Raw genomic sequence first — 25263 nt, 5'->3', positions numbered from 1 at the left:
CTGCCACAGTCGTTGAAGAAAGCGTTGAACGAAGTTTTGGGAAGATTATATATATATATATATATATATATATATATATATATATATATATATATATATATATATATATATATATATATATATATATATATATATATATATATATATATATATATATATATATATATATATATATATATATATATATATATATATATATATATATATATATATATATATATATATATATATATATATATATATATATATATATATATATATATATATATATCCCGGTTTTTACTCCTAGAGCCACTGCAAGCGCATTTATTGACCAATCTTCCCAAAACTTCGTTCAACGCTTTCTTCAACGGTTTTTACTCCTAGAGCCATATATATATATATATATATATATATACATATATATATATATATATATATATACATATATATATATATATATATATGTATCCCGGTTTTTACTCCTAGAGCCACTGCAAGCGCATTTATTGACCAATCTTCCCAAAACTTCGTTCAACGCTTTCTTCAACGACTGTGGCAGTATCTGAGAAGTTTGCTTGAAATCTGTTCAAATTTAGATATAGCTCCCATGTTCGTCCGATTCGCAGTAATATTGCAATAAAATGGTCTTTTGTTAACCCATTCTCTCGAAATTCGGCAGGAAGGATTTTCTTATGACTCTCGATATTACTGGCGAACTTCATAGCAATTGGCTTAGATTTAGATATAGCTGTCATATATGTATATCGCCACATTTTCACCCCAAGAGCCGCTGCAAGCGCATTATTTGATCAAGCTTGCCAAAATTTTTTACTTATAGGGTAGGTGTAGGGTATTATACAGTCAGAACCGCCCGACTTTTGCCCTTCCTTACTGGTTTAAAATTATTAGAAGAATTTTTTTTTAATAAAATTTTTAAGTCTGTCCGAATGGCCATATTGTTAATTGTTATTTTCCCGGAAAAATCAAAAAAAATGTCTCAGGGGATTTCCACTTGTTTCAACACGGGAATTCCTGGGAATGCAAAACCCTAGTTGCGAATCACTTTCTTTGTTGTTTAATATAAGCCTCATTAAGTTTAATTTTTTTGTGGATGAAGCTACCTACTGATGTTGTTGATGAAGCTACCCTACTGGTTGACCAATAATATTTCCCTACTTCATTTTCACTTATGCATATGAATGCACGGATTCGAATTGGACAAATTCCTCAAAGCCTGCAAGAAGACAAAATTATATTTGCAAATAAATCTATGGCCACTTTTAAAAAGTAATCATCCAAACATGCTTTTCGTAACGAGTTCTCCTAATGCCACGTAACTTGAAACTCTTATCAAATATACCGTAATCCTTTAATCATCCGTAATAATCGCTGCTGTGAAAACACTGGCAACAAAAGCAGCAGCCGAGTCCATGTCAAAGCCAATTCATAACAAATGAAGTATCAGCAAACACTTGACATGTACCACCCCACCACTCACTCGCTCCTGTAATGACCCTCAATCCGAAAAACAATTACTCAAATCCTGAATATACACACAAAGGAATCTCATGCAGCAAAAACTCATAAAAGTGAAGTCGTAGACACACCACCATACAACAATTGTCACAACGATTTGCAATCCGATATCCGTGTAACCTCAACCAACATTGACGACAATCAAAAAGGCCAGACAAAAGGACGATGGGCGTTAGATTGTAGATTACAAACACCAATTCTGACGAGCGGACGGGCTCACACTCGCTCACGCACTCACATACAAGTGGTACATAACAAATGATAAACGCCTCGTTTCCACCCTTTCAATTAAGAGTAGGTCGACAGAGAAAGTGAGATTTTGAGATGGGATGATTTTTTGCTCTTTGCCGCTTTAAACAACATGAAGCAATTATACAATTTCCATCCGCCACACTTTTCCATCACCCCTGAGGAGGGGTTGCGGAACTTGTTTGCGAAATTGTCCACTTGTTACGAGGTGGGAAAACAGAGAAACTGGTTGTTGTTATTTTAATAGGCTTTGTATGTAATGAAGTAGCATGTGAGTGATACCTGTGGCAAATGGAAGAGGAAAGGGGTTTTGATTTGTCATGATCGATGTACTGATCGATAGGTTAACCAGCTATGGAGCTCTTATTGGCAATAAATTTTCGATGCAAATACATAGAGACCAATTTCGTCAAATTATCTATCATCTGATAATTTTTTGGGATTTTCAATAACGGTAGTCAAAATTTCTGCCAAGTTCATATTAACGCCTTCAAACTTAACATTTATGACTTACCAAAGGCTTCTATTGTCGTTTAGAAGCTAAGAAATTTGGTTTTGTTTCCTCCAGCAGACTTTGTTTGCTGATAGTAGCAAACTTATTTCTCTGGATGTACTCATTTCATTCTCAGACGCAATGCTTTGATTTAAAATCTATCTTGTCTTTATCCAACACCCTGTATGTTGATTGTTTAGAAATTCTTTGTCTAGTTCATCACTTTCAAATGATTTTCGTACGCCTTATGTTCCATCTCGTAAGGGAAGAAACCCACTGACATTGTACTTCGTTACTGGGGGGTTTTTAAGCACATCGCGTAAAATACTTGCCACTTTTGTCGTCATCATGTTTTATTCTCGTAACATGGACGGTTTTGTTTGGTAAACATTTCTATTGTTGAGATTAATTTTTAGTGCTTCGCATTTGTCAGCCCACAAAAGGGACTTGAAAAATCACAAGGAAACAAATTTACACTAAAACGTAGCCAATTTATTTTTAAGGCATAACTAAATATGTGGCGGATGTTGAATGATCCAACATAAGAAGGGAGTTACACGAATGAGAGAGCTACACTCCACGAAATTTGTTATTCAAAGTGGTCAAAATGTTTGCTAAACAACAGATTGTGTCCTGTTTTAGCAAGCACAGTGCTGCTGTCTTAGCAAACATTTTGATCTGCAATTTCAGCTAACAAAATCTGCTTTTTTAAGTACAAAAAAATCGTCTAAAATATTAAAAAAATATCTGTTGATATGCAAACATATTTTGCCTTTTATATTATACTATTATTTAGGCTTGCATTTTACGGCTGGTGATGTGTTTTGATTACTTTGGGCATTTTTTGCAGAGGAAATCGAACTAATAACCATAACAAATATGTTGGAAGAGAAGATTTTATTTTTTTTAAATTACTACACAGAAATTTTATATGAAACCAGTGAGGAAAGGTAAAAATCGGGCGAAGCCGACTATATAATATCCAACACCACCGAGTCCGCATACTAAAGCATTTTATAATTTTGTGCTATATTTTGAAAGATCGGACCAACATTTTTGCTGCTTCCGTCATAATGGGCATACCGAACGAAAGATATATATAGAAGCTATATCTAAAACTGAACCGATTTTTATGAAATTTAGCGCACAAATTGAGACATCAAAACGAATACCGTACGCAAACCAAAAAAGCTACTACAGCCATAAGAGGGCCGATCGGATCGAAAAAACCAATAACGACCTTCCTTGGACCAAAAGAGTGGCATGTGCAAAATTTTATAGTAATCGAACAACAAATGCGTCCTATACCTTGATTACAAGATGGACAGACAGGCAGATGGACATAGCTTAAACCTAAATCAGAAAGCCGATCGGTATAGCAATTTTTTGCTCTGCATCAATATCAAACATTTTTGCTAAAACAACAGTATTGGTCTGCTGAAGATGGGAAAGTAGATATTACTGCTGTTTATGAAAACATTTTCAACTGCTTTTTGACTGATAACTTTATAAAAAATATTTGCTAAAATATTAAATAATTAAATGTTATTACTGTCAGTTCAGTAAAAACAATTCTCTGCTTATTAGACCGGTCACGTGTTTTAATTGCTTGAGACATTTTTTCCCATGGGAGTCGAGCAAATGGCAATGATAAATTATGTTGGAAGAGAAGATTTCAATTTGTGGAATATGACTGATAACAAATAACCTGGTCAACAGATTCACTGTACAAGTGACATCTCATCCATTGGTGGGTGGCTAAAGTTGCTTGTCAATTTTATTGCTCTGCATCATTGTTTCCTCGCTATCCTTTGATAATCAGTACATCAACAGCACTTGTGTGTATTGCAAATAACAACGTTTTGTCCCTTTTTCCCCTGTTGTTGAAAGTTGTTTTGTTTTGCACACCACGCTCGATCATTTCTCAGATGTAGGACTATTATTTATGTTTGCCTGTTACTACCGATCATGAGTTTTGACTATTTTGGATTTTTTTTTCTGGTTGCGATCAGAATAAAATTAGAATTTTCTCTTTCATTTTATTTAAGATTACTCTCTTTCAAACAACTCCATCATAAATTATGCAGCGGTCATTTCGGCAAACAACAGACTTTTCAGCAATCATTCCGCAGAACTACTGCCTGTGCGCAAAACTCTTTCATAAAGAGTGTGTGCACTACCAAACAACAGCAAAAGGGTAACATTGGTGTGTGCAGTGTGGGTGTGTGACCGGAACTTTTTTTCTCATTTGCTTTACAAAAATCTTCCCTTTTATATTATATATGAATTAAATAGCAACCAGTTACAGTAAGCCACAAACTTTTCAGCAGTCACCCTGTTGTTCCGAAATTGCAGAACTACTGCTACTGTAACAGCCACCAAATGGACTACTAACAATCAGCAGACAGTGTTTGCTATTTTCAGCATATTTTTTTTTAGTTTTAGATGGATATTCTGTATCCAAACAAAATTGAAGTTTGAGGTGAGCAGCAAATCCTATTTGATAAAATAAAACAATCGCATTTAACTTCCCTGGTTACCGTACCGATACAACGCCATTCTGGCAACGATCGATTAGTTTGGAACAGCCAAAGCAACTATGCTCGTTATTAAAGTGGGTTGATTGGAATTGTGTATTGAGGAAATCTATCAATTGTTAATTGATCAAATCTGTCGGCCAGAAAAAATATAAGCACAACTTGACAGCAATATATCAAACTCAAAATATTTTTCTCATTAATAAATCAAACGTGTTGATATTTTTATTATGATCAAGTCGCTTACGGCTATGGGTCCAGTTCCGATCCACACTAATTGACTTCTTAAGAATAAATGTTATCTACTTTCAAAATCATATCACAAAAGTTCTTCCTGGAATATATTATTTCAACCAACCAAGGACCCAGAGTTTCTTCCTACGTCAACCCAAATTTAAGGGAACAAGACATTAGGTCTGTTAACCTCATGAGCCTCGTTTTTTTGGATTGGGAAGTCGCCAAAATTTTTTCCTAAATTTACATATCAGATCATTTTAACTCTACTTTGGACTTTTATTTAGGTACCATATAGTCTCAGTCGGCCAACATGTACGTTTGGAAGTCGGTCCCTCAAACACTTGTCAAAGATCTTTTATCCGAGTCCCTTAGTGTCGTGTACTGTTCAAGGGTTCGGTCCATAATATAATTTGCACTCTATTATCAAAGACCGTTCATCAAAGTTCCATATTATACCGCATTCTTCTGCCAAAGACATTTCATATATGGACACAATATGTGTCCATATATAACCTTTAACCAAATTTTTCATATGAGAGTAATACTTTACTCCCAAAAACTTTTCATTTTATATCCATATTTTCTGTATTATATATGTCCGGTTGGGGCACTCTATTTCCCATATCGACTTCGTACTCTTCTCTTAAATACCTCTCATTTGATATCCACTTTGTCCCAATCGGTAAATATGTTCGTTAGGGTGGGGTGTCCCCCCAGGTTATTTTACCCCAAAATTGTATACCAAATTTGTATTTTTGGGTTACTATAAGGGCATACAGAATTTTATTTAAATCGATGCTTCCATCTCCGATATGTGGCGTTTTTGAGTTCTAAGTTCTATATGTGGCATTTATCAGTTCTATGCCATGCTATTCTTTGAATGGAAGCATTGAACTTAGTAGTCTAAGCTAGACAATATACAGTTAAAATTATACGTTGATCGAAAATTCAAATTTGATAAATGTGTGGTTAGAAATCCGGCTTTTGGAAAAAACATCCATTAGGCCGATATTTTTGAATCGAAAAAATTTCAAAAATATTTTAAATTTTTTTTATTCCAGCTTATCTTAAATTTTACAAGTGTTAACGTAATTTTATTCCAATTTTCTGAAATTTGGTGATTTTTTTTTATCAAGTTTATCAACAGCAGAAAACTAACTATTACTATTATATTTATGCCTCTAAACAAAAAACTATTGCCTACAATTGGCAATATGTTCTTATTAATATACAGCAAATGCATCAATTGTTGTTTAGAAGTTCAAAAATTTTGTATGGCTCCAATTAAAAGTTTAAAATTTTGTTTGCCCATTAGGGCGAAGATCATTTTGATAATGATGTGTAAATTATCTCTACAGGAGATACACCACACCAACCATGATTTTGATGCATTTCGACCCCTTAGTAAGTAGTAGAAATCTTTAAGTGTGGGGGCTTCAAAGGTCGTACATTGGTCGCCAAAGTTTTAGTCGATGGACTACAATCCTTGCAAGACCATTTAAAATAGGAAACATTGCAAATAATATTCAGCATTATATTGTTAATCCCATTTAAATTATCCTTTATTACAGACAATACCCAACTCATAACTGGAGTCACAGAGAGAGGAAATATTGGAAAAAGGCGTCATACATATGACGCTGGAAATTTTTTATTTAATTTTGGTCAAAACGGCAGGGTCTTGGTGAATAGGTCAGCAATTGTGTGTGCGGATATTTGTTTGTCCGTTTTTTTCTGGCAAATTGTTATTTTAATATTCATTTGGGAGAGATTCAATGTTTTTTACCTTCATCGGTGAGGGGTGGCATCTAAATTGCGAATATCCAGCAAGTCAAGAGGCAACAAATGTGAGCAAGAATGAAACAAATAAACAAAAGACAGGATGAAATAAAGCAAACTTGAATACGAGAATTTATCTCTGGTATCCCATTGAAGGGTTTTGAAAGGCCATGAATGTTAGGTCCCGACCTGGACACATTATCTCTTGTGCCGTTTTTTTAGTCCCGAGCCTAATTTATGACAACTGCTTTACACAGTTGAAATCAACTCCCCAATACCGATTACTTGGAGTAGGTACCGTATTCCTCCCTGCGCCATGGTTCTACGTCTTCATGTATCATCGTATTCTTCTCTCAAATATCATTAATAAAAGTCCGATGTTGTCATGAAGGAAAAACATAGCTCTAGAAGGTACAACATTTTAATTTTGTGGGGCACAAAGTTGTCCTGGACCTGGTGGCCCTTTTCGGTTCATATTTTGCTGTAACCTTCATCTACCCTGAATCCGGTTTTATACCCTCCACCATAGCATGGGGGTATACTAACTTTGTCATTCGTTTGTAACACATCTAAATGTAGGTCTAAGTACCCATATAGTGCATATACTCGTGATCGCCATTACCTTTTAGCCATTTCCGTCGGCCTATGGAAAGCACGCTTACTTTCGAAGTAGTAAAGCTAGTCGCTGGAAATTGTGTACAAATACTTCCTATTAGTGTAGGTCGGTTTGGGTTGTAAATGGACCGTATTGATCCATGTTTTACTTTAGCTCCCATACAAACCGATCTCCTTTTATATATTCCTTGAGCCTCTGGAAAGCGTAATTCTTAACTGATTTGACTGAAATTTTGTACTATAACGTTTTCTATGACATGCAACAAAGGTATTAAGTATGGTCCTGTTCAAAACCAGATATAGCTTCATATAAGTCGATCTCCCGAGAACTTATTGACCCCCTATAAGGCCCAATTTTAATCCGATTTGCCTGAAATTCTGAAAACTTTTCTGGTATGCTTAGCTCACCGCCCAAAGGCCTTCCTACGTTTATATAGGGAATATAAGATTCGACCAGGCCGAACTTAGCAGGTAGTTTATTGCAAATTATGGTTCACGCCATTTCCTTAAACCATTCATTTGCCGTTTGCTCCATCTTAGGGGGGACGCAACCTGAACAGTACTTCAAAAATCCTTAAAAGATGTTTTCGTTTGGGACGTACCTTTTTAAGTTTCAAATATGTCTTCAATAAAAGGCCTTGCAGAGGCCTCAAACCTTTTACCTTCATGACTTACCGACCAAAGAATAATACTTTACATTGTCGAGGGGAATCCGGGGGATGTTAAAAAGTGATTTCTCATTTCCTTTTGACATGTAACAAAAGAACAGGAGGCAATTGAATACATTTCAATTATTCATAACTTTTTTTGTTTGGCCAACTGAAACGAGAAAAAGAGCGAAGAATTTTCAAATGCTGCGAAATTAGCAACAAAAAAAGAAATGAAAAAGAGGATTCAAGTATGTTTGTTTTAATTAGAGAAAGATTAATTACCCATCCATACAATAAAGGACTACGAACATTGTAGCGAATTCGTCTGCTTCTCCACCACCACACTTGGCAATGGCATGCAATGCTTTTCCTATTGCTACGAGGGTATCTTAAAAATGAAGATACTGATGGATGCAGAACTTGTATTGCCACCAATGAACAAACTGACTATTATCCAAACTAAGTCCAAGTCCAAAAAACGATTTTGACCCAGAGCTTGAGTTTTAATCAACTAATTAACTAACATCTATAGCAAGCCCAGACATTCTATATGAACATTTGACGTTCAAGGTCCCTGGTTTGCGAGGTTTTCCACTTTTAAAAGCCATTTCGATTGTGACAAATTAAAAACAAATGTTTCAACTAATTACAAAAAGTTTATTTCAGGTTATTCTGTTCTGCTTTCGAAAAAGCAGTGAACGCTTCAGCAAAATATCTATATTTTAATACCCTCCACCATAGCATTCATTTTGTTTTCTAACACATCGAAATATTGATGTAAGACCCTATATATATTCTTGATCTTCCTGACACTCCAAGTCAATTTAGTCATGTCAGTCCGTCCATTAATCTGTCCATCAGTCCGTCTCTTTGAGAGCACTCAAATTTTTTAAATAGTAAAGCTAGGCTCTTGAAATTTTGCTCAAATAATTACTATTAGTGTAGGACAGATGGGATTGGTGTAGGACAGATATCGGTCCATGTTTTGATATAGCTGATATATAAACCGATTTCGGATCTTGACTTCTTCAGTCCCTAGAGGGCGCAATTCTTTCCAGATTTGATTGGAATTTTGCATGAGTTGTTCTGCTTTGACTTCCAATAACTAATCGGTTCGTAATCAAACTCAGATATTGACTTCTTGAACCTCTAGAGGGTGCAAATCTTATCCGCTTTGTCTGAAATTTCTGATGAGATGTTTTGTTTGGACTTCCAACAACTGTGGTCCAAATGGGTCCAGAAGCTGCTTAAGCTGTGATATAATCCGATCTTCTTTTATTATTTTGGATTTGGATTTTATTTTGGTTGTTTCATTTTGTCGTTGCATTTTTTTTGGTCAAGCTGAAAACAATAGGGTTTTTTTTTTATTAAGAATAGAAAGTAACATAAAAACCCTTTCTTAAAGTTTTAGACATTGGGCAGGCTATGGACATTGCGATTTCAAAGCTAACCAAGCTTCATCATCATTTTTGCCGCAAAAATATTACATGCTTCCACCTACTCACTAATTAGTGAGCTGTGCAATGGTAGAAGCATGCGTTTTGAAGACGAAAATTGTATCATATCAGGGTACCTTTCTTTGAGCGCAATAAGAAAGGCAAACCACCAAGCGCCAATATCTCCAACTCAAAAAAAACAGCCAGCATCAACAATACACACACAATGACAAGAATCTGTTATTTTATTTTATTTTTTATACCCTCCACCATTGGATGGGGGTATACTAATTTCGTCAATCTGTTTGTAACTCCTCGAAATATTCATCTAAGACCCCATTAGGTATATATATTATTGATCGTCATGACATTTTAAGTCGATCTACCCATGTCCGTCCGTCCGTCTGTCTGTCTGTCAAAAGCACGCTAACCTTCGAAGCCGCTTGAAATTTTGCACAAATACTTCTTATAGGTGTAGGTCGGTTGCGATTGTAAATGGGCTATATCGGTCCATGTTTTGATATTACTGCCATATAAACCGATCTTGGATCTTGACTTCTTGAGCCTCTAGAGGCCACAATTCTTATCCGATTTGGCTGAAACTTTGCAACACAACTGTGCTGCGTATGGTTTAAATCGGTCTATAACCTGATATATCTGTCATATAAAACAATCTGGGATATTGACGTCTTGAGCGTCTAGAGAGCGCCTGAAATTTCGCACGATGTGTTTTGTTATGACTTACAATAACTGTGCTAAGTATGGTGTAAATCGGTTTATAACCTGATATAGCTGCAATATAAACCGATCTTGAATCTTGACTTCTTGAGCGGGCGCAATTCTTAGCCGATTTGGCTGAAATTTCGCATGACGTGTTTTGTTAAGACTTATAATATCTGTGCCAAAAATATTTCAAATCGATACATAACCTGACATAGCTGCCATATGAACCGATCGGGGATCTTGACTTCTGCAGCCTCCAGAGGGCGTAATTATTATCCGATTTGGCTTTGCACATCGGCTTCTCCCATGACCTTCAACATACATGTCAAATAGGATCCGAATCGGTCTATAACCTGATACAGCTCCCATATAAACCGACACGTCTATTTTACTTCTTGAGCCCCTAAAGGACGCAATTGTTACTCGAATTGGCTGAAAATTTTCACAACGACTTTTACTATGGTCTTCAATATTCAACTCATTTATGGTCCGATTCGGAACTTAACTTGATATAGCTCCAATATTATAGCAATTATTTTCTTTTGTACTTTGTTTGCCCAAAAAGACCCACTTTATTTCACTGTAACGATTGTTAACGATAACTATCCAGGTGACACCGCCTCGATTTTGCCAAGTTCTGGCCATGCCCGTTGGTCCATCTGGGGAAATCTCGAAAGCGGTCAAACGAATAAGGAAATTTTGCACAGCTACTTCTTATTGATATATGTAGTTGAGGATTGGAACACATGTTCTATATCGGTTCAGATTTGCATATGGCCCCCTAAAGTTCGTCCTCTATTTAAAAGCTCGTCCTTCCTGCGAAAAAGTCACCCAACAAACCTGACAAACACGATCCATAATGGAGGATCTACCAGATCGCCAAGAACTTTTCATTCTCCTTCATCTAAAGAAGCTGCTTTAATTCCAATCGCTACAGAAGGAATGCGCTTTGCACCATGAGAACAGCAAAATGCACATCTAAATACTTGTGCAACCAGTCAGTTGTACAGATCAATTATGACATGTGGATCTCAAATAAGAGGTATTTGCGAGTAGAGTAAGATCTGCCAACTGTTAGAATTCTGTAGACAGATCAATTTCACTATGCGACTCAAATGAAAGAAGTAATTATAATTATTCAAAAGGCATAGGACCAATGTGTTCTTGAAACTTTCGAACTTTCACTTCTGAGCAAAACGATGCTCTATAGTGTAGATCAAAAATATACAAATGAAAGTTTTTTTTTCCGTTTATTAAAAACGAAGGCGCTGCGAACGAACTGTCGAAGCCCAAATCTCTATATGCTTTTTTTACGCTACAACATTGCTTAAATAGTCTTTTTTTTATTATAATTGATTTTCAATTTCACACTACAATTAAACACAAAGTAATACCTTTTGTATGCGATATTTGTGCTTGTAACAGGTAATGGCTTTTCACTTCTTTGGTACATCACCAAACCAATTCTGCAACTTACCCTCATACATACATCGTGCTCAGCAAATGAAGAAATGTAATCAAAAATTAAAAAAATCACTTTCATACCTTTTTATTGTTCACCCCTCATCAACTTAAGTTTTCCGACTTCTCTCTTCGTGCCTGATGTTTTTCTCTTCTTTCAACGTCCAAATCACAAAATGAAAACGTCAAATTCTATTAAAGTGTAAAACTCCAAAATGACCCTTAAGTATTGCCAAGCCAGTGCTGCCCTCCCTTATCACTCCTAGCGGTTGGAGGAGGGTGTGGGATGCGCAGGGTGTGGGATGAGGTGAAAAGTTAATTTTACAAAGAAGGTTTATTCCTTTTTTTATTGCTTTCTTGAAATTCATGTTAAATATTAACGTTGTTTAACTGAAAGGTCAAGTGGGAGTGGTAGTCGTAGCCAAGGCACACAAATCTGGAGGAGAAAACAAATGAAAGTCTTTTGATTTCTTTTTAAAACATAAGGAAGAAAACGTCCTGCGCCCGTTCTTATTTACGCATTTGAAATGGGCAAAGTGGACATAGTGCCGGGGGGGAAAGGTGTATCATATGTAAATGGCCAACGGAGAATTGGAATAAAATCCAATACTTTTGCCATTTGCTAGGGGACCTCGAAAATTGTATAACACTGTTTATTTAAAGTTTAAAGTCAAATAGATCTAAAAAATAAGTTTGCTGATATGAGCAAACACTGTCTGCTGATTTTAAATTACAATTTTTTAACTTTTAAAAGAAACTTTTTAAAATGTATGAACTTTAAAACAATAAATTAAGCATTTCCTATATATTAAAAAACTATTTTGTCATTTTAGGGTAACAATTTTTGTTAAATACCATCAATATAATTTTAGTAGATATTTTGTCCGCTGTTACTTGAAATTTGAATTTTTTTCGAAATTTTAGGCTAATTTCAACTTTCTGCCGTCTGAAAATAGCAGCAAGTATTTGCTGTTTCAGCAAAAAATTGCAGCTGTCCCATAATCATCAGACTTTCTGCTGTTTCAGCAAACATATTTGCTATTTCTCTGGGTGTAGTTGCCTTCAAACGTTACCATCAATTACTTCAAAAAAAAAAATCGCTTTATGGTCAATTTACAATTGTGGATAAGGAAACTTTGTGTTGGCTACTATGTGAATTCCAATTTCGACTCTTAAGTGAAATTCCTCAATGGTAACACTCAAATATTATTAATGTATTGAACACATACCTTATCCTTTGTCATGTATAAACTGCTAAACTATTGTTTTTGTTGCCCATCCAAATCTGGCCTGGCTTGAAAGTAAATTTCGTTGGCACTCTGGTAACATCGTCTTAATCTAATGACGAATATTTTATGTTACCCGAAAATGTTCATCGGCCACGTGTTTTCAGGATAAGTAGAAAACAGTATACGCACGCATTCGAAGCCACTTCAAAGACAGAGTAGACACATTTGAAGACATTAAAGGGATATTAAACTAATGGCAATCATTTAGACAGGTGAATGGATGCAGGCGGCATATGGATGAACGAATATTAGACGACAGAGATGGCTGAAGTCAAATTGGTCTTAACCACAAATAGCCCAAATTAATTCAAACGATTCAAACGCAAACACTTGGCAGTCTGGCGTCTCGTGATATCCCCTCGTAATCTTTTGTTTATGTTTTTGGCAAACGTATTGCACGATTGTGTTCTTCAAAGCAACTATGTAACGTGGCGCAATCATGCATTCTCTTGCTGCACGTAGTCCTCCATCCAGTCGGAATGATTTTATTATGCCCGTATGACATTCCAAGCTGAAATTTAATTCATTTTCACGCGTACACATCAGGTAGGAAGTCTCGAGTTTCATTAGCAGAATTCAAACATTAGAAAAGAACTTTAAATTTCGGTCGAAATTCGTAAATTAACCCAATAATGACCAAAATCACTAAGACTATATTCAGTTTCAGCTCTCTTTACATTAGCGGATGTAAATAACAAAGCACAAGTGATTCAGTGCAGCGCAGGATAGGAGAGTATATAGTTTTATATGGCAATAGGAAGGCACATTTTAATCCTTAACGGTTAAGACGGTTAGGAAATGCAATGATCATCAGGTCATATACATATAGAATTATATTAAGCAGCCTTGTTTTTTCTAAACATATTTGCTACTTTACACATGGTAAAGGAAGCTATCTTTCATTGTAAAATCAAAAATTCTTTAATGGCAAAAGGGTTTTGATAGCCGCAAACAAATATTCATTCACCAGACCAATAAATATTTCCTTGTGTCTCTCCTACTAGATAGAGATAGAGGCTGTTGAGCAGATTGGTTATGTGTGAATGGTAACCTCGGAAACTGAACATTTTTAAATGTTCGCTCACCAATGAAGGTTGTTTCATTAATTGTAGAAGTCTACTCTCATATGTGGTTTAACTTCAAAAAAGCGCTATTTACAAGCAAAATACAATTTGTCAATCCCATCGTATGTTCTAACGCCAACATTTTATTTAGGTAAATTAGGTTGTTTGTGTAGTTACCTACAAAAATATGAAATCAGCTGACTTGAGCCACAAATCCGTATTTTGAAACCAGTGTAACACAATCTATTTTAAAATTAAAAGGAATTCGAAACAAGTAAAAGCGTGCTAAGTTCGGCCGGGCCGAATCTTATATACCCTCCACCATGGATCGCATTTGACGAGCTCTTGCCACGGCATCTCTTTTTAGACAAACAAAGGATATAAGAAAAGAATTGTTATGTTATTGAAACAATATCAAGTTATAGTTCATTTCGCACCATAATTGAACTGAATATTGGAAACTATAGTAGAAGTCATTGTTAAAAATTTCAGACAAATCTAGTAAGAATTAGGCACTTTAGGAGCTGAAGAAGTAAAATATGGAGATCGGTTTATAGGGGATCTGTATTATACCGATGCCATATTCGACACGTATGAGAGAAGCCGTTGTACAAAATTTCAAAAATTTGTGCAAAATCTCAAGCGGCTAGCGTTACTCCTTCGAAAGTTAGCGTGCTTTCGACAGACAGACGGACCGACGGACGGACAGACGGACGGACAGACGGACGGTCAGTGCTAGTTCGACTTAAAATATCATGACGATCATGAATATATATACTTTATGGGGTCTTAGACGAATATTACGAGGAGTTACAAACAGAATGACGTAATTGGTATACCCCCATCCTATGGTGGAGGGTATAAAAACGGTTTATTTATTGAACCCGCTTTAATTATAAACTTGATTGTATAACAGAACAAAATTGGCATTACGTACAAACGTTACCAGCTATAAAACCTAGTTAGGTTAGGTTTAAGTGGCAGTCTGCCATCAGACTAACTTAGATGTTTTCGTCCATGCTGATACCACAGGAACAGAAGAAGGAAGATACTTTCTAGTTCCTACCGTTGAACCATCCAGATCGCTATAAAAAGTCCAATAACTTGCGAATGTTCCCATCCGCTAAATCAGACAGGTTCTCAAAAGAATGAGAACCTAAAGTGGAACTTCTTCTAACTGCTAGTGCGGGACACACATGTAGAAAGTGTTCTATAGTCTCTTCTTCTTCGATGTCCTCACAGCTTCTGCAAAAGTCGTTGCTGGCAACCTTCAGTCTGTCAGCATGTTTTCCGATTAGAAAGTGACCTGTCATGACGGACACAACGATTGAGACGTCTGTTCTAGCCACTGACAGCAAAGCAGTAGACCTCTTCAAGTCTAGATTAGTTTTGGAATGTTCACAGCCCCCTCTTTGTGACCATCTATCATTCGTTGTCCTTCGGGCCAACGGTCCTGAAAACTTTGCTTACATGTCGCTAGAGGCATACCCACAGATTCCAGTGTGCCTGGAATGTGTAGGGTAGTTCCTAGTGTCGCAAGATCGTCCGCTTTACAATTCCCTGGGCTATCTATGTGGCTCGGCACCCAGAACAGGTGAATTTTGAACTGTTCAGCCATCTTGTTGAGAGATCTGCGACAGTCGAGGACGGTTTTTGTGTTCAGAAATACGTTCTCCAGGGATTTAATGGTTGTCTGAGAAGCGGCTTACGTAGGGTGTAATCCACGCTGACTGGAACATCGAACATTGTATCAAGGATAACACAGTGTCCGTAGTCGCCACATGACCAATGAGAAAGCTCCCTTAACCTCACTGCAGTGGATGCTGCAATTTAGGTAGCCCCAATGTCCAGAGACATAAGATGTAGCATTAAATTCAGTGCATCAGATCAAGATTGTGGTGTGCCATTGGGTGAGATGCTAGCAGCAATTTAGAATATGCGCCACAGTTAATATACTCTTGGTGCACTTGTTATCCCTGTTCTTGTTCACCAGGTGTTGCGTTGAAATTGCATGACCCGTACGCAGTCGGGAGAAAATGCGTACTTCAGTTTTACATATTGTTAACAGGATAGAGGAGCACAGAATTGTTAATATTGGTAATGGAATGGTGATAAGATTGGTATTGTTTTAAATAATGGGGTTCAATCGGGTTTTGTTTTCTAAAAATACTATTTTGATAATTTTTTCATAAAGGCTCCATTGCACGGCATGTAGTTGTCTTATGACATGTCAAATTTAGCACATGTAGAGTTGCACATGTCGTGTGATACAAACGAAACTAACACATGAAAATCATTCTTCAAAATAGCACATGTAAATTTTTTCGATTAGAGCGTGTTCTATTCCTTCTGACAAAAATATAAAGAAATCAGCTCTTTTGGTTGTGAGTCGAATAAAAGCAACCCCAATTAAGAGCTTTCTCACAGCTTTAACAATTTTTACGCACAAAAATTTAGCTTTTGCTCTAATTTTTAGGTTATGTCATACGAAAATAACATACAGGTGTGATAGCAAAAATGAAGATTCATATGTAAATTGACAATTTTGACAAACATTTTCTATTACATGTGAATACAAAAAGTGACATGTCATAAGACATCTACATGTTATGAGAGAATGTCCTACTGAATGAAAACAGCAAGTTTTTTTGCTTCGAACTCTATTATCTACAAAAAGCAATAATGAAAACTTCTGACCATATTCGCAATCTACCCCCGAATATCTTTCATCTGAGTCCCATATTGTCATGATTGTCCAAAACCTATTTAAGGGGGTTTTGAGGTTGGGGCGGCCCCCCAATTACTTGGACCAAATTTTTTATATGAAATTCGTACTCAACTCCTGAATACCTTCCATTTGAGTCCCATATTGTCATGATCGGTCAACTTTTATTTTTGAGTAGTACTTTTGGAGTAAGGGGGAGGATCCGCCTCTCTTCCGATCTCAAAAAATTATACAACCAATGTTTCCTTTCAGACCAGTCTACACAATCTGTGAAAGTTTCAAGGTAATCGGTTCAGACGTTTTTGGGTCTATACGGAACAAACAAGCAAACCGACAATAAACGAGCACAAATTCAATTTTGTATATACGAATACTGTCTAAAGCTTTAAAATAATTATTGTTGGTGGTGGGCATCCAAGCTTCGCCACGGTCAAAAACCGTCCTTTGTTAAATCCAAGTTAAAATCAAATCCAAATTAACGAGTGTGAAGTTTTTCTTCTGGTTCATCAGATATCAATCACATTTATTAAATAAATATATGTTTGACACAACTTAATCAAATAAAAAAGTCATTTCAAGTTGTTATTTACAGGGAGAGATACTCGTAGTCGTACAAAACCACAGCGTAATTTCAATTGGTAATGGTAAGCCAGCCTCAATTTGTACGTTTCTAATTAGGGTGTGAGTTAAAAATTTTTTTTGTTTTTTATTAATTTTTGATTTTTCCTTTGTAGTATTTTGTCAATATTCAATGTAGTTCAATCTTAATTTTACACTAGCAGTTTAAGCTGCAAACAAATCATTTTTCTCCGCCAATCGTTCAGTGGTGGCCATTGTCCTTTATCGTTGTGGGTAACAGTTGTTCTGCCAACGTTGACGTGTTTGCTTAATGCTTGCCATAATCATCATTCGCATCGATAACTTCTTCAAACAATTCGTTTGATTGATGACTCCTTGAGAACGGATTATTGGTGCTGTCTTTATTGAGGTTGTTGTTTCTGTTGCCGCTCACATTGTTCGACGTTAGAGGATTGAGGGCGAGTGCTGCTGCTGCCGAATGCAGGAGCAGGGGATTTCTGACCACGTGTTGGAGTTGTAATAGGCATCTGGGAGCATAGCATTAGGATATGAAAATATAAAGGTATTTAAAGAGAAGTCAGCTTCTAGGGGGACACTCACCTCTCCAATCTCCTTTCACTGGCAACATCTTGAAAATCAAATAGTTCTGACATTCCTTCATCGTCTTTGCGGAAAATATTTGACGTCGAGCTTCCGCCACCGCTACGCTTGCCATTGGTCCAACCCCTGGAGTACTGAAATGTTTGACCCATACAAGCCATCGAGAAGAGGAACAACAACAAGACTATTCGCAGCATTTGTACGCTAAAAATATGATGGATTGTGCAAATGATTACGCAACTAAAGAAGGATCACATGGAAATAAAGAATAAATATTCCCATATAGTATTTTTGGACTACTGCTTTGAATCGTTCATATTCTAGAGGCTCTGCTGATATGCCATCTACCCTTCAATTATTTATTTCCAATTGTATGTGTGTGAGCTATAATCCTGATAGTGCTTGTTACTGTTGTAAGACGGAAAAAAATAAAATTTTTAAAACTCTATTTGATATGAAACCGAACCAATCTACACTCACAATTGTGAACAAGAAATACAAAAATTGTTACATGATTAATTTCAGCTCTATACCGGAAAATTTACCATAATAAATGGGAACACACTCGGTCTGGCAGCGGTATAAGGGGGTGGCCTCTACATTACAGTTGTTATTTCAACAGTTAGCGAAGACATCAACTACATAGGATTTGAAAGTGGGACACCACAATGTCTAGATTGAACATAAATGCTCACCCGAATGAAACTTGAAGGGAATTGCACGTCTCACCAGACCTTTGACCTTGGACTGGTATTTTTGTTTTGAGCGAATGCAATGAGGGCTTTGCACGCTGCTCCTAAATATGGTGTTTTGTGAGCATATTTGGAAAAAATTGTTAGTAATGGATACAAAAAACAATTGTTAGTTTACCTTGGTTTACACATAAAAAATATGTAAAACATGAGCTGTTCATAAAAATCTGCTTTGTTATTTTATTTTTGCCAAAACAGTGATCGGTTTGACTTCTACGTTTTTTTTTTTTTGAAAACAACAGAAAATATTTGCTGTTTAAGAAAAAAATTACTGCTGTCGCTTTTCAGCAGGTTTGCTGTTGTTACAGCAAACGTTTGTCTGTTTTTTTTGTGAGCATATTTGGAAAAAATTGTTAGTAATGGATACAAAAAACAATTGTTAGTTTACCTTGGTTTACACATAAAAAATATGTAAAACATGAGCTGTTCATAAAAATCTGCTTTGTTATTTTATTTTTGCCAATACAGTGATCGGTTTGACTTCTACGTTTTTTTTTTTTTTGAAAACAACAGAAAATATTTGCTGTTTAAGAAAAAAATTACTGCTGTCGCTTTTCAGCAGGTTTGCTGTTGTTACAGCAAACGTTTGTCTGTTTTACCTAACAAATAATATAGTCGCCACACACAAAAAATAATTCGTTTGACATAAAGACAAATTTCTTTTCTGAAAAAAGTTGGACTTTATTTACGATAAAATTACATGTTTATGCGATAAATTCTTGCAAGAATTTGTGGCAAATATAAAGTTTATTTTACCCTGATAATAGCTTCCATTTTTGATATATAGAACAACTAGTTTTTCTTTATTAATTAATTAATTTAACATCAAATGTTTAAAATAGATTGTTCATATTGAGAAGGATGCCAGTTCAATTTAATGTTGTACCGTAATTCAAACTCAATTTTTTACGAATTATAACCAAATTTCCGTTGGTAATTCAAACACTTTCAGAATATATTTGGATTTAATCCGATTTTATGATACACAATTATATTGAAAGCCTTTATTTTGGAACAACTCGTTATGGTTTTATAATATGATTACTGTATTCGATATGCTATAAATAAAAAAAAAAAATTGTTGTTGTTTTCGCACATTTAAATACCTACTTTGTGATGGATATTTCTTTATCGCAGCAATTTGTTTGTTGTTCTAAAGATTTTTGTCATTGGACATTCTAGCTTTATTGTACCGAAAATTTGAAAAAATACCATCCGCACTCGTCCGACCCACTTAATGCACTGACAGCGCTTTTTGGTCAGTCGGAACAAAAAAAAATTTTGTTTTTGAGAATTACAATTATTTGCAAGCCTATGGGTCTGCTTGGGATTCTTTTTTTGTGTACGTACAAAATAATGTGCAATGAAGTAAGCATTTTTGCCACCCATTTTAAGTATTTTTGCCAAATACTCACCCTCTGCCCCTCTCGAATTGGTGAGGCACAAGAGAATAATTACTGGCACTTTTGTAATTAAAGAGTTTTTGGTTTTACAACAAAAGGAAGGCAGGCGAAGCTGCGCCAAAAGGATATGTTGAAGCGAAGCGTTGCGAAAATTTATTTGTCGTAAAAATTTCCCAAACGTTTTATTTTTTGCGTGCATTTCAATATATGCCGGTCTGCCGATTTAGTGTCTTGTGCCCATTAAATCCACGTTTATTATCCGATTTCGCTGAAATTTGCGACAGTTGTTGTGTTAGGCCTCTCGTTATCCTTGTCCAGATTTGGATATAGCTGCCACATAGACCGATCTTTCGATTTAAGGTTTTAGGCTCATAAAAGGTGAATTTGTTTTGCTGAAATTTAGCGCAATGAGTACGGCCAAGATCGAGCTATACTTGGATATAGCTGCCATATGTACAAATCTCCCGATTTAAGTTATTGGGACCATAAAAGTACGTTCATTAACCGATTTCGCTGATATTTGACACAATGGGCTGTGTTAGGCTGTTTGATATTCGTGTTTAATGTGGCCAAGATTATTGTCTGATATCACTGAAATTTAGCACAGTGATCCCTGTTATGCTCTCCGAAACCCGTGCTCTATGTATTTCGGATCGGTCTATATTTGGATGTAGCAGGCATATGCATATACCGATCTCTTGATTTAAGTTCTTAGACCTATAGAATGTGAATTTTTTAACCGATGAATTTCCCACAATAAGTTTGGTGAGTCCCTAACATAGCCTTCCTGAATATGGTGGCGATCGGACTATATTTAGATATAACTGCTATGGGTTCAAAAATTATGCATTTTTAGTATGACGAAGGATGGTAAAATATATATCAGAGTTGGTGGGTATCGAAAGGACGACTCGGCCTTAATTTATGCATTGTTCCATCTTTTTTTTCGCAATTAAAAAGCGCGCACATTAGTTTCACAATTATGAGCGGTAATTGTGTGCGTACGTACATTTCGGTAGATTTCACTTTGAGCCCTTCTGTGTTTTGTTATCTAATACTGCCCATAACCACAGATTCTGCTACAAAATTAATCATCAATAAAGAGTTTTCCAATAAGAGATGGCTTTTTTTAGATAAATGATCGGATGTTTATTTCATAATAAAGAGGAAGGTATGCCGTTAATAATGAAAAAGACCATCGGCCAAGTGGCCACCACGACCACCATATCATTTTCATGAACTTGTCCATAATTATATCTGATGGCAGATATAGTTGCATTGATAATATAAAATTTTTCTACTCGGGTTTCCGAAATACTAATTGGATGACCTGTAGGACATCCGGCAATTTCTTACAGTCTCTACGTACTCAAGAAATCAAATATATTTTTCAGGCTAAACACAGGTAAAAATGAAAAGCCCAGGTTTGGTTGTAATTTGTATACAAAATACGCACTAATAAATTTTCCAGAGGAGAGGTTAATATTCCAAATGCTAAGTGTTTAGCGTTTCGTTATATAATTTAACATTTTTAAGTGTACGAAGAAATTTAATCACTTTTTTCCTTAACATCTATACATATGTAGAACTTCTTTGTCAGAAAAATTCACCAATTCTAATGGCACATCCATTTCACTATACTATATTTAAATTACTTACATTTGTGAATTTAAATGTGATAATGACTCAATTTACGCCCGAACCACAGCACACGTCCGTTAAAATAAGCGTTTGAATCGAGACTGAATATCGGAATGAAGTTTGTTCCCCGCTTTTATACTGGCACTTCTGCTGATGATATACCAAAGGAACAATTTGCCAAAGGCACCACAAAGACCTGCCTAGCAATTATCGTCAACACTAAATATGCACTGAAAGAAATGAAAAAATTTATTTTTTAATAAAAAAAACGTTTCTCTCGGAAAGTCCCCACTAGAAATTAACTTTAGATAAGTTATAAGTTAAGATAATTGCATCCCTTTAGCCGGAAAAAAATTTTATCAAAACCCTTACTTCTTTTTCCATCCCAATAAAAAATAGCAGTTTTACTTATTCCCCGTGTACAAGGTCCTCCTTCAATACTTTTATTTAATTTGCGTTCTTTGGCTGTAACAAGCATTAAGTGTTATTAGCAGTCAATTGTTTTTGTTAACTTGGCCGAAAAGTAACATCTTCTCGAGCACAACAGCAGCACAAACTTCAACGACATTAAGAAAAAAAACCAGAAACCTCCCACTCAATGTTAGATTTGGTGCCGAGCGGCTGAGCAAATTGAATGCATTTGTTGATTAAAAAATCATCACATCTCATCACATTTTGGATGAATGGTTAAACCCTTTCACACCAGTTCACCTCCTTCCCTCTCCGCTATGGGCGCTTTCCACACATGCTGCCGCACATCCCTTTAATGCGGGAACTAAGTGACTATCTATTCGACCTTTAAGGCCTATGCTCGTTCGTTATTTCAATTGCTCCTTCCTTGCCATTTAAACATTAAGTATTGGGGATGCAAAATGATAGAAAACCATACAAAATTCAAGTGAGGGATACCAATTGCAAATCCATTTGCAAACCACTTTTCACACTCTCCGCAAGATAGCTCCACGCAGTTAAAAATAGGATACATGCCACCTTGGGTACATATCTAATACTACAATATTTAAAACTAGGCTATCTATATATCCACTATCAGAAAACTGGTTGGCTATATCCAAATAAGGCCCGGTTCGGAACAAACTGCTTGAGGCTGCTAAGGGATCCTAAATTGGGTAAATCAGGCGAATTTGAAAGGCCCACCATATTTAATCCGGAATATGGCTGCTACCGGCAAATATATAAAACGTTTGGAATACCTTTGCGACCAGTAAACTGTTGCATTGGGGAGTAACTATTTGTATACCTTCCACGATAGAATGTTATGCTCTCCACCATAGGAGCCCAGTGCCGGAAAGAGTAGAAATTGATGCATACGTAAATGCCAGCAAAGGCAGTCAGCAGTACATCCACACAAATGTAAGCGCCTTCTCAAAATAACATTGTGTGTCATTGAAACGGTCTCATGCACCTCCCATTGCTCGAAATACGCCTGGAGAAGATCATGCAAAATATGTCCATTTACAAGACCTGTCGAGGTACCGAAATTTAGCCCATATATAAATATAGTTCAGATCGGAATATATTTAAATATAGCTGCCATAAAGACCGATCTGCCGATAAAGGGTCCGACGCTCATAAAACCTTTATTTTTACTTTTATTTATTATTTTTATTTTTTTATTTTTTTGCTGAAATTTGTAACAGTGAGTTGTTTTAAGCCTCGCGATATTCGATTTAAATATGGTTCATATCGGACAATATTTAGATATAGCTGCCATATAGACCGATCTGCTAAGGGTCTGGAACCCATAAAAGCTGCATTTATTACCCGATTTCGCTGAAATTTAAAACAGTGAGTTGTCTTAAGCCTCCCGTCATCTGACCTGAACTTGGTTCAGATCGGACCATATTTAGATATTTAAAGCGTACATCAGAAGATTTACAATACCAGCGTACATCAGAAGATTTACAATTTACAATTCCTGTTGATAATTACTTATATTTTAGCAGCTAATATGTTATCCATTATTTTAAATGTCAAAAATAATGACATGTACTTAACAAGTTTTTGCTGGGAGTGCAAAAGTGAAACTTCCAAAACATCTCAACAAGTGTGAATGATTGATGTGTTTTTCAAAACGACAAAAGTAAAACGAATCTATATAAACATGACATAAAGTAACAGGCAACCATTAAAAGTAGCATACAAATTTTTTTCAGCGGACTTGTGTATTCATTGCGGCAGATTTTATTAGTTGAAATAGCAGTAAGAAATGTTTGCTAATACAGCAGAAATGTCTGCTTTCCCATTTCAGCAGACAAAAACTGCAGTTTTAGCAAACATTTTTGATTTCACACACTTTTTACTGTCAGTAATATTTGAACTCAGAACCCTTCGTGCAATGCAAAGCGGCTGCTCTTCCAACTCAGTCACACTACATTTAATATGATAAGCGGCAAAAGGTTCACTTAACTCAACGAAATGCATCAATATCCATTTATACGTGCAGACATCTTTATAAGCAAAGTTATAAGAATACTGAACTTTGGTTGTGCAATTAAAACTATTGAAATTTTTTTCATTTTTTGTTCCACATGGACTCAAAAACGGCTGAACCTATTTACCTGAAATTTTCCCATATTTTGTAGGATGGTCTGGAAAGGTAAGCTAATAGGCTATATTAATGTTTGATATCGGAAGGGAGGCGGACCCTTCACACTACTCATATTGTAAAGTGGATCTGGACAATATGGGGCTCAAATCAACGGTATTTTGGAGTACACTACGTAACTTATATGAACATTTGGGCCACATATTTGAGAACCGTCCTCAATGGACATGAAGGCCGATCCGGGCAATATTGAATTCAAACGAAAGGCTTTCTAGAGTTGAGTACTGATCTTTCATTTAAATTTGGGAGTCGTGCGACCCTCCAAATCCCAAATTTGAGTAGTAATGACTATATGGAAATCGTCTTTGATAGGTCTTTGGGAGGTAGCAAACTTTTTTCTATGAGTGTAAGGGACGGTTCGGCTCCTTACAGATAATGGGTTAGCGGAGTACCAAATCAGACAGAAGGGCTTTTTAATCTGCGATCGAAACGTAATGTCTGCGAACTATTGTCTTGGGAGAAGATGTATCTGAGCGGCAACAAGTAAGGCACACATTCAACCCACGTTGGCATCGAAAATGAAGATAGCTTTTATCGTTCCGGAAGATAGCTTTTATCTCCTCTCCCAATGTCCGTTTTTATGTCGTAATGAAAATAGGATACTTGTAATAGAAAAAGGATACTGAAGGAGATAGAAGATTGAGTAATCACAATAGGCCACATATGGCCACAGCGGATATTAAGACAATATTTTAGTATCCTTCATTTTGGACACTCCTTTCTCGGACATTTCCACATGTTACCTTTAATAAAAAAAACTTGCGAGGAGGCGGAAGTTTCTTGTTGTGAGTCAACTGTGTTTGTGTTGTGAAGCGTTTTCTTTGTGCATGCCAAAATAGTTACTTTGGCATCAGAACTAAATGGTACTATGGATAAATTGAAACTA

At 36.0% G+C, this 25263-nt stretch overlaps 1 protein-coding gene across 2 annotated transcripts; it reads right to left on the bottom strand.

Annotated features, from left to right (window-relative positions):
- Positions 1-17261: 17261 nt before the first annotated feature.
- LOC106083787 (pro-corazonin) lies at positions 17262-21879 on the bottom strand. Of its 2 annotated transcripts, none has more exons than XM_013247038.2 (3): positions 21770-21879; positions 17956-18159; positions 17262-17882 (listed from the first exon to the last, which is right to left on the bottom strand). In XM_013247038.2, the coding sequence occupies exons 2-3, from the start codon at positions 18150-18152 to the stop codon at positions 17663-17665; spliced, it is 417 nt and encodes a 138-aa protein (XP_013102492.1). In that variant the 5' UTR covers positions 18153-18159; positions 21770-21879; the 3' UTR covers positions 17262-17662. The 2 variants fall into 2 exon arrangements, with proteins under 2 accessions (XP_013102492.1, XP_013102494.1); XM_013247040.2 differs by having other exon boundaries at positions 17956-18195; positions 21770-21864.
- Positions 21880-25263: the final 3384 nt, after the last annotated feature.

Source organism: Stomoxys calcitrans, chromosome 2 (assembly GCF_963082655.1).
Source record: "Stomoxys calcitrans chromosome 2, idStoCalc2.1, whole genome shotgun sequence".
Taxonomy (NCBI): Eukaryota; Metazoa; Arthropoda; class Insecta; order Diptera; family Muscidae; genus Stomoxys; species Stomoxys calcitrans.
Note: the sequence above shows the minus strand (reverse complement) of the source record. Positions and strands in the feature narration are given on the sequence as shown.

Excerpts from the sequence above, each read along its gene's own strand:
- LOC106083787 (XM_013247038.2), bottom strand. The coding sequence starts at position 18,152 with ATGCTGCGAATAGTCTTGTTGTTGTTCCTCTTCTCGATGGCTTGTATG. Across the intron at positions 17,883-17,955 it reads AGTGAAAGGAGATTGGAGAG|ATGCCTATTACAACTCCAAC; the intron begins GTGAGTGTCCCC and ends CTATGCTCCCAG.